The 9567-nt window shown below is 47.1% G+C and overlaps 2 protein-coding genes across 4 annotated transcripts in view; one reads left to right on the top strand and one right to left on the bottom strand.

The window, feature by feature from the left end:
* Positions 1 to 1943, top strand: part of sh3gl1b (SH3-domain GRB2-like 1b) — a 13516-nt gene extending 11573 nt beyond the window's left edge. For both annotated transcript variants that reach the window (XM_062450250.1, XM_062450251.1), the window contains one exon: positions 1 to 1943. This exon is cut by the window's left edge and continues 692 nt beyond it. The gene's annotated coding sequence lies outside the window, so the exon portion shown is untranslated.
* Positions 1944 to 2066: 123 nt separating this feature from the next.
* Positions 2067 to 8597, bottom strand: mpnd (MPN domain containing). 2 transcript variants are annotated; one of them, XM_062450913.1, is made up of 13 exons: positions 8101 to 8597; positions 7294 to 7496; positions 6328 to 6549; positions 5346 to 5457; positions 5147 to 5228; positions 4862 to 4958; positions 4518 to 4590; positions 4331 to 4407; positions 3854 to 4022; positions 3249 to 3319; positions 2980 to 3069; positions 2709 to 2801; positions 2067 to 2468 (listed from the first exon to the last, which is right to left on the bottom strand). In XM_062450913.1, the coding sequence occupies exons 1-13, from the start codon at positions 8102 to 8104 to the stop codon at positions 2382 to 2384; spliced, it is 1380 nt and encodes a 459-aa protein (XP_062306897.1). In that variant the 5' UTR covers positions 8105 to 8597; the 3' UTR covers positions 2067 to 2381. The 2 variants fall into 2 exon arrangements, with proteins under 2 accessions (XP_062306897.1, XP_062306896.1); XM_062450912.1 differs by having other exon boundaries at positions 3842 to 4022; positions 8101 to 8596.
* Positions 8598 to 9567: the final 970 nt, after the last annotated feature.

Genomic DNA, 9567 nt, shown 5'->3' with positions numbered 1-9567 from the left:
ATACGTTTTTTTTATTTTTGTCCGACTCCACAAAAAAACAAACACATCTGAAGTCACTTTAGCTCCTGACTCATTTTATTACACGTGCACTCAGACTTTGTTTACGATGCAGCTCGACATGACTGCACATCTCTCTCCTCCTCCCGTCCCAGACTTTCAGAGGTTTTAACTGGTTTGAACTGTAATAGCTCCTCCTGCTGGTCAGGAGAGGTATTGCCACTGTCCACAGTGGACTTGGCCCAGCTCTGCTTGGTCGTAGCCAGGAGAGATACTCCTCTGCCTTCCCCACGAACCACCAGGAAGTTTGAAACAGGATGTTTCCTCTTAGTGTTACTCTTACTCTCCACACCTCGCTCTGTGCCTCGACCCTCATACTGGTCATCAACCTTCTAGAGTAGCGTGACACTACTTTTGTACTTGTGTACACAAGTTGAAATGTGAATTTTTAAACGTCAGGATTACTTGTGTGTGTTGTCAAACACAGATACAGGCCTAAGACCCAGAGCCCAACAGTAAAATTTGATGTGTAAAAAAAATATATATACTGTATATATAAATAAAAACAGAATCTTCCCCACTCCTCTACACGTCGAGTCATTCGACAGAGGCCTCAGTGTTCGGCTTGTGTTTTCAAGAGAAGAGCAAAAACAAAGAAGAAGAAACAAAAAAACACTGAAGTAGAACATTAAACTGTTCGCCTTCTACGATGTTCTTCATCCAAAGCAGCGCCCCGGGCCTAGTTCAGACAAGACTGTGTGTCGACTGCTTTAGAAGCCCTCCTCCAGGGGCCTTCGTGTGCAGCTCTGAGAGGGGCCCGGGGCCTGAGGGCCTGGCTGGCTGGGGTCCCTGGGAGGGGTCCACCAGCCCAGCGACCGCACACACCTCCACACACACACACACCTCCGCACACCCCTGACTCCCTCCGCTTCCCAAGTGGCGACTGCTGGCAGCCGCACACACACACGCACACACACTGTCTCACGCAGACACACACACACACTGTCTCACGCAGACACACACACACGCACACACACTGTCTCACGCAGACACACACACACACACACTGTCTCACGCAGACACAGTGGACATCTGCACTCTGCAGACACACGTTCCACTGTGTGTCGGGCTGAGGACAGACTGATACTGTGAAGATCTCGAGTGTGTCTACAGACACGCATGTTGTTCACGCTCACCAGTCACTGATAGATATGCACACACACACACACACGCTCACCAGTCACTGATAGATATGCACACACACACGCTCACCAGTCACTGATAGATATGCACACACACACACAGTGTAGATCCACCGTATGGGAGGAATGGGACTAAAGATGAGTACCTAGGGTGAATGGTCCTTTAGTGACACTGTGTGTGATCATTCTGCAACCCCAGCTTCTACATGTTTACAGGCCCTGTCTAGGGGGGGTTTACTGGTGGTGTAGAGCGGCCATCTTGGAAGAGGGACATTGGGTGCTGACTGGATCACACACAAGGTAGTCCAAGATAACATAACTTGTAGTTCCGTTGCTATAACAACATCCTGGAGATTCCAGAATCTGGCACTTTTCTGGACTTGCCTTTGTGCACATGTATGTGCGTGTGCCTATAAGGCACTACACACTTTTTAAAAAGGGTTATTTCTGTCTAATCTGTCATGAGTACCAGTTATATAAAAAAAATATATATATAAAAATTAAACAAATTCTATCTGGCGCTCGATAGTATTATTTTTTAAATGCGAAAACCTTTAAACACTTAAATTAATCTTTGCATGTAGCTCTTTACGATACCTTGTTAATGTACGTCATAAGTTGAAGTTTTCTTTTTGACTTTTGGTATGTCATGAACATAATTTAACCACAATATCCATGAATTATCAACTATTTGTACTTGCCTGTTTCCCTGGTCTTCCTTTGAATAAATAAATGTAAAACGTTTTTTTGGTTGTGGTTCTCTTTACTTACGGTTTTAACTATTTTCTAGTTCTTTTTTACTCGTTTAAATATAGTGAAAATATTTTTTATCAGGTGCATTTTTATAAGTGAAGACAGACACACGTCAACAGTTCCAGTGTGTTTAATTCATAGTTTCCTCAGCAGTTAGAAGGCATTGTCGTCTTCGCTCACCTCCAAGTGTCAGACTACAGTAAGGTTTCACGGAGAACAGGGAGGAAGAGGAGAAGGAGGAAGATCCCTCTTTCCGAGGTCGACACACACAGAGAGCCGTTCCACATTCAGCTACAGTAAAAATCTCTAATGTCCAGGACAGAAACACACACAAGTCCACTAGTAGAAGGCCAGTGTACATCAACATACACACACACACATGTAAAAGGTCCAAAAGTGAAAGGCCACACACACAGTCTGCGAGGGGTCTCAGTGTGTGTTTGTCAGCTGGCTGCATACGTGCTCCAGGATCTGAGAGTAGGCCTGATCCTTGGGGGCGTGGCCACTCAGGGAGCCCTGGGGGAGACAGCCAATCAGGTGAGAGGAAAAAATGAGAAGCTGAGCGACTGACATAAATATAACATAATCAATATTTTTTCTTCCAAAAAGCTACTTTTAAATAGTCTGTGCTGGATTGATCTAGTTTGGGACAATGTGACCAATGTTCTATTCAGAGGAAAGTCAGCCCTCCAGCCAGACTCAAGCAAACGATCCCAGAGCATCACACAGACAATCGCCCCAGTCCCTCGCCTTCACCTTGATCTTGTCCATCATTGTGGTGTCTGGACACCAGTACTGCTGGAACTGGACAAGATCTGGAGCAGCTCTGTAGAAGTCCACCAGCAGCATCTAGAGACCAGAGAGAGAGCATAGGATCACTAGAAAGGTCTAGGCCAGGTTTACTGTAGTTCAGAGGTTATGGTTAGGATGTAATATTAGATGTCATATTAGTTTTGGGTTTGTATATATATATATATACAAGAGAGAGCGAGAGAGAACTCCACATGGAGAGCGGTTGCTAAGTTACCATCTCGTTGAGAACATCACTGGTGAGGAAGTTGTCCTGAACGTAGGTCACCTCCACCGCCACCGGTATCCCATAATCGTTAGGACGTTGCTACGGAGACGAGAGAGGTAGAAGAAGAGAGTGTGACATCTTATGACAAAATGATTGACATTTTACTTATGGTACGACACGCTCTAGGACCACTGTACAGCTTCTGGTCTTAGTGTTTCTGAACCAGGTTTCACTGTGCTGGTGTTAGTGTTTTGATGTTGTGCAACACCATCACTCACCTCCGGGGGGGGCACCACCCAGAAAGGTGTGATGGTGGATGCTACACCCTGGTTGCCATGGTAGTACGGACCTAAGAAAGAGGAACAGGTTAGGATGGCCTGCAGGTGCTGTGAACATTCAGCAGGTCGATGTTAAACACACCAGGCCCTCAACCTACAGCCATACAAGGCAGGCCCCAGATCTTAACCCAGAACCCAGACCACGCCACCCCACCATCTAGACCCCCAGACCCCACCACCCAGCCCCCACCACCCAGCCCCCACCACCCAGCCCCCACCACCCAGCCCTCACCACCCAGCCCTCACCACCCAGCCCCCACCACCCAGCCCCCACCACCCAGATCCCACCACCCAGCCCTCACCACCCAGCCCCCACCACCCAGCCCCCACCACCCAGCCCCCACCACCCAGCCCTCACCACCCAGCCCCCACCACCCAGCCCTCACCACCCAGACCCCACCACCCAGACCCCACCTCCCAGCCCCCACCACCCAGCCCTCACCACCCAGCCCCCACCTCCCAGAGCCCACCTCCCAGAGCCCACCACCCAGACCCCACCTCTCAGAGCCCAGACACCAGGACATGCACCTCACCCCAGACCCTACCACAGATGAGGCCCAGGCAGGGCTGGAAGCCGTTGCTGCTGCCCTGCAGACGGAGCTGGTGGTCCATCTGGGAGTCGATGTCCTGGAGGGAGGGCAGGGCGGGGCCACGCGGGTGACTGTGGTACCAGCCCACCAATGACAGCCCTCGCATGAACAGGTTCTGGCAGATCTGTGGATATGATTGGAAAACACAGAGGGAGGGAGAGAGAGACAGAGATTTTACTTAATTGTCAACCGTTCAATTGCGTGATTTAATAACTGATACTGAATTTGATGTGTGTGTTCATGGTCTCATCAGCATGGATGTACTGTGAGACTGCTGGCGGTTCTATGTGGTGTTCTCTATGTAGGTTCTCTTCAGGTTCCTTTATGGGATTCTCTTTGTGATTCTCTCAGGGTTCAGCTCCAGGGTTCTCTACAGTGTTCTTAGGTGTTCTCCAAGACGTTCTCCAAGACGTTCTCCAAGACGTTCCTTACCTCCTCCTCCACGGCCGATGCTGCCTCTCTGTCTCCTAGCCGCGTTCTGCAAGGGAATGCCCTCAGAACCGTCAGCACTGTCCGGACGAAGAGCAGAGGAAGAGAGAGATACGTCAGCGGAGCTGGCGGGCGAGACCACGCGTCGCCGCGGTTACTGTACACGCGTTACTACGGTTACCGTACTCACGTTGCGTGTTGGTGTCCCAGCGTCCTCCCAGGTAGCCGACTACCTCGCTGGTAGTCAGGTGACAGTGGAAGTCCTGGTGAGGTCACACACACACACACCAATCCCCCATCACGGACGGCACAGTACAGACATGACACACAGTAGCTGATATGAAATCTGATTTATAATCCCATGATATCCAGGATGGAGTTTGCTTGTGTGTACAAATGTGTATTGTTTACATTAACTTTTCTTCAGTTATTAGCGCTTCCTCATCAATGTATTGAATGAATCATTAAATTGAGTTTGAGGGATAATTCTGATACTTCCAGGGTATATAGTAGTAGTTGTGCATCTGGACCCACCATGAGTAGAAGTACGTTACTGGAGACGGCTACGTTGAACGGCTGGAAGCGGTTTATGGCAGAGAAGGCTGATAACTCTACCAGAGTGTGTGGGTCCCTGTGGGGACATGAAAAAACTAAATCAATAAAATCACTCAATAAAATAAAAAATGTATGTGCATTTTTAGAGAAGATTTAGAATTATGATCCTGTGTCTCAAGACACCTGCTGTGTCTAGGTAGCGTGCCTCCAGGGAGCCGGTAAGAGGTGAGGACAGGTGAGGTAAGAGGTTGAGACAGTCCGTACCTGGCCGCATCCCTGGTCCCCAGGGTGCAGTATCGAACCGGGATCCTCTCCCTGTCTCCTCTCCTGGGCAGCAGGCTGACGTCTGAAGCCAAGAAAGATGGATTACACACCCAGGCTAGACACTGGACTAGTGTGAAAGCGTCAGTTGGTGTTGGGGTTGCCTGGGTTCCCCCTGGGTTCCCCCTGGGTTCCTCCTCACCATGCAACTCAGGTTTGGTCTTCTTGTTCTTCTCGTCTGGCACGACCACTGCCTTCCCCTCCTCCTCCTCCTCATCGCCCAGGTCGTCATCCTCTCCCTCGCTTATCAGGCTCTGGCATCACAGGACAGGTTTTTCTGGTATCAGTACTTGACTTCACTATTTATTTTTCGGACAACTATTTACTTTCACTCCTTACATTCTTTACAGTGGTTATTTGGCCTACAAACACCTTTGGTGATTTTCCCAAAAAACACATGCTAACCCCTTTGGTAATTTCTCCAAAACACACATACTAACCCCTTTGGTAATTTCCCCAAAACACACATGCTAACCCCTTTGGTCATTTCCACCAAAACACACACACTAACCCCTTTGGTAATTTCCACCAAAACACACATGCTGACCCCTTTGGTCATTTCCCCCAAAACACACATACCAACCCCTTTTGTAATTTCCCCAAAACACACATGCTAACCCCTTTGGTCATTTCCCCCAAAACACACATACCAACCCCTTTGGTCATTTCCCCAAAACACACATGCTAACCCCTTTGGTCATTTCCCCCAAAACACACATACTAACCCCTTTTGTAATTTCCCCAAAACACATGCTAACCCCTTTGGTCATTTCCCCCAAAACACACATACTAACCCCTTTTGTAATTTCCCTAAAACACCCATACTAACCCCTTTGGTGGTTTCCCCAAAACACAATTTTTCTGACAAGCTTTTACTAAAATAAGTATAAGTACTTGGACTAATAACTACTTTTTAGAAGTATTTGTCAGAGTCCATACTTTAGCCTATATTTTAACTTGAGTGAAAAAGTGTAGTCAGAACCTTTACCAGAATCTTTTATAAATGAGTATCTGTACTTCTACTTGAGTGAAGGATGTGTGTACTTCTGCCATCTCTGCTTCCCCCCCCCACACCCTCCTCACCATCTCTGCTCCCCCCCCCCCCCCACACACATCCTCCTCACCATGTCTGCGCTGGGCTGGTACTTGTGCAGCCAGCTGGTTTTGTACTGGACCAGCTTCTGGCCACGGTACCGTACCGATGCCCAGCCACAGCCGGACTTCTTGGCGGGGTTGACCAGCCTCTTGCAGTGGGTGGCCCAGGCGCTGGGCGAGTTGAAGATCTGGCCCGTCTCCACCCAGCGGATCTTGCCATCGTTCAGCAGGTCACCAACAAACTTTTTACCCTGTAGACAGAGTTTCAATTTGAGGCAAACAGAGAATTGGGTAACACTTTCATTTTTGTTGCAACTAGTGAAGTTGTCATTTGTGTGGAGAGATAATGTTACCAGGTAATGTATGGACAGGTCATGTTACCAGGTAGTGTATGGACAGGTCATGTTACCAGGTAGTGTATGGACAGGTCATGTTACCAGGTAGTGTATGGACAGGTCATGTTACCAGGTAGTGTATGGACAGGTCATGTTACCAGGTCATGTTACCAGGTAGTGTATGGACAGGTCATGTTACCAGGTAGTGTATGGACAGGTCATGTTACCAGGTAGTGTATGGACAGGTCATGTTACCAGGTAGTGGATGGACAGGTCATGTTACCAGGTAGTGTATGGACAGGTCATGTTACCAGGTAGTGTATGGACAGGTCATGTTACCAGGTAGTGTATGGACAGGTCATGTTACCAGGTAGTGTATGGACAGGTCATGTTACCAGGTCATGTTACCAGGTAGTGTATGGACAGGTCATGTTACCAGGTAGTGTATGGACAGGTCATGTTACCAGGTAGTGTATGGACAGGTCATGTTACCAGGTAGTGTATGGACAGGTCATGTTACCAGGTAGTGGATGGACAGGTCATGTTACCAGGTAGTGTATGGACAGGTCATGTTACCAGGTAGTGTATGGACAGGTCATGTTACCAGGTAGTGGATGGACAGGTCATGTTACCAGGTAGTGTATGGACAGGTCATGTTACCAGGTAGTGTATGGACAGCACCCCATCCCCTGGCTCCACCAGTCCATCCTTCAGCAGAACTCGGAGGGTGATTCCCCTCCTGGTCAACAGGGAGCCTCGACCCGAACAGTTCCTCAGGTCTGCTTCCTCTCCTCCACTGAGGTCCTCCTCTTCCTCCTCTCCCCCTTCCCCCACCACCTGTGGAGACAGGGCCGGCTCGGAGCCTATGAAGACATGAAGGTTGAAATTGACTATCCCCCAAAAAACTGAAACTTTGATCGGACACGTTTTATAAGATTTGTGGTGATAATGTTGTCATGTATAATACTACTGTCAGGGATATTGAGAATCACAACCTCGCCAACCCAAATTACAAAGGATTATAAAAACACATAATTGCCATGAAAATTAAAGAGGTTGAATCCAAAGGTCAAGTTGATCGACCCATGCAAAACAGACATCACCCCACATCAACGCTTCCTCAGTCACAGTTGATGTTTCGTTTTTTCTCAATATTGACAGCCGCAGAGAACTCTAATTAGCCTACTGTTTGCAACAATGACGGCTCTCATTAAGCTCACACATATGATATAGAAACCGGTATTTCACAGTGCGGACAAAAAGTGTTAATCTTTTGTTGGGATATTGATTTAATTTAATGTCATTAATTGCTATTAGCTAATAAATTAGATTAAATGTGACCGGGCTTTGTTTTCCACGTCTCCTAAAGACACACTGTTCCTTCATTCCCCGCAATGCGAGGCCCGTGTGAAGGATCTGACATATTCCCCAGAACAATAATTAAAATCTCTGTCTTATCATTCTCACCCATATGTCTGAAAGCGTCGGAAAGCGGCTTAATATCCAACTTCGTCAAAACGTTCTCTGTTCGGGGCACTTCGAAGCTGTGCTAAGAATGTATTTTTTAAAGAGGCAGATTGGCTGGACCACAATTCTTCAGTTGGCACATCTATTATACATAAACATAAAATGAAGGCGTCTAGTGTCTGCAGTGTAGTTTCCTTGTTGTGTTGCTTTAATGTCAATTCCCCTCCCCTTTCTCTCTCCCTCTCTCCCGTCCTTGTCATTCTCTCCGGCAGGAACTGCCCCTAAACGCTTCTGCTCAACTCGTATTGTCTATTTGACCACCCCTCGCTTTCCACGCGGTATCCATTAAGGAGTGGAAATAGAGGAAAAATATATACTATTAATAGCCTACGTTGAATGATGACAAAATACTATAGTTCGGCCATTAGTCAATACATGCTTCCGGGAGTGAGTGTCACTCAATGCTAGTGATAGGGTTGCACGATATCGCAAGAGCAAAATGCATTTATAACTGACCGTATGTAGTGGCTTAAGCATCTTCAAATAAAATATAGCCTATTGTAGCCTAATAGGCTAATTAACCAACAGTAGCCTGATAAAAGGATGATCTCCTATGTGCAATGGTTTTCAAATTATTCAAATTGAGGCATTTCTACAAAACGAATTTAACGATGCTATTTGACCCGCTTTTAAAAATTTTAAATGGTCAATTAACTTCCGAGCAGCAAATTTGCAATTTAGCAAACTGATTGACTCTTTCGATATCTTTGGTTATCGTTTTAACTTTTCAGATGAAATGCTGCTTCTTCCGCCGCCGGTCACTATAGGCAAACACAGGACTACGTCCCTCCAGAACTAGTCTAAAATATGCCGTCTGGATAGGCTACTTGATCCCTTCTGTGTTACAATCTTGAGTTCGCTTTAGTCGCGTCTGAGGAGAACTGACGGCGACTCTGACAGACTAGAGACCTGTAAACAACAGAATACAGCAGAAGACTTGCAAAAAGAGTTTGACTGTTCGAAAGAAATCAGTAACATCAAGGCGGTGTAACGGAAGCCGTGGAGGGAATAACTGCAGTTCAAAACTGCGGTTTTAAACGGAACCACACGGTGGCGTCCGCATGACATTGCTCTCTGCAACCTTCAGCCCACCCCCCTTCAATCTCTCTCTCTCTCTCTCTCTCTCTCTCTCTCTCTCTCTCTCTCTCTCTCTCTCTCTCTCTCTCTCTCTCTCTCTCTCTCTCTCTCTCTCTCCGTCTAAACTGATTGGGAGTAGGCTTCCCTGCAGTCTGCGGTTTCTCTCTGATACTTAAGTCGTTTCTGCAGAGGAAGGGCGTTTTTAACAGTATCGTTGGAGCTTCAGAACTTAAAGTGTGTCGCTTTGGTTCTTCGTTTTCTTTGCTCCAGCAGCAAAAAAAAAATAAACAAAACCTGCATCATTTGAATGTAGGCTGTATTAATAAGCTG

This window comes from Osmerus eperlanus, chromosome 24 (genome assembly GCF_963692335.1).
Source record: "Osmerus eperlanus chromosome 24, fOsmEpe2.1, whole genome shotgun sequence".
In the NCBI taxonomy this organism is placed as follows: domain Eukaryota; kingdom Metazoa; phylum Chordata; class Actinopteri; order Osmeriformes; family Osmeridae; genus Osmerus; species Osmerus eperlanus.
The sequence above is the reverse complement of the archived record's forward strand: the minus strand, read 5'-3'. Positions and strand labels throughout refer to the sequence as shown.

Coding starts and splice junctions, on each gene's coding strand:
- mpnd (XM_062450912.1), bottom strand. Junction 5,458..6,327: donor ACCAGCCCAGCGCAGACATG/GTGAGGAGGATG, acceptor CTGTGATGCCAG/AGCCTGATAAGCGAGGGAGA. Junction 4,959..5,146: donor GGGACCAGGGATGCGGCCAG/GTACGGACTGTC, acceptor ATGTCCCCACAG/GGACCCACACACTCTGGTAG.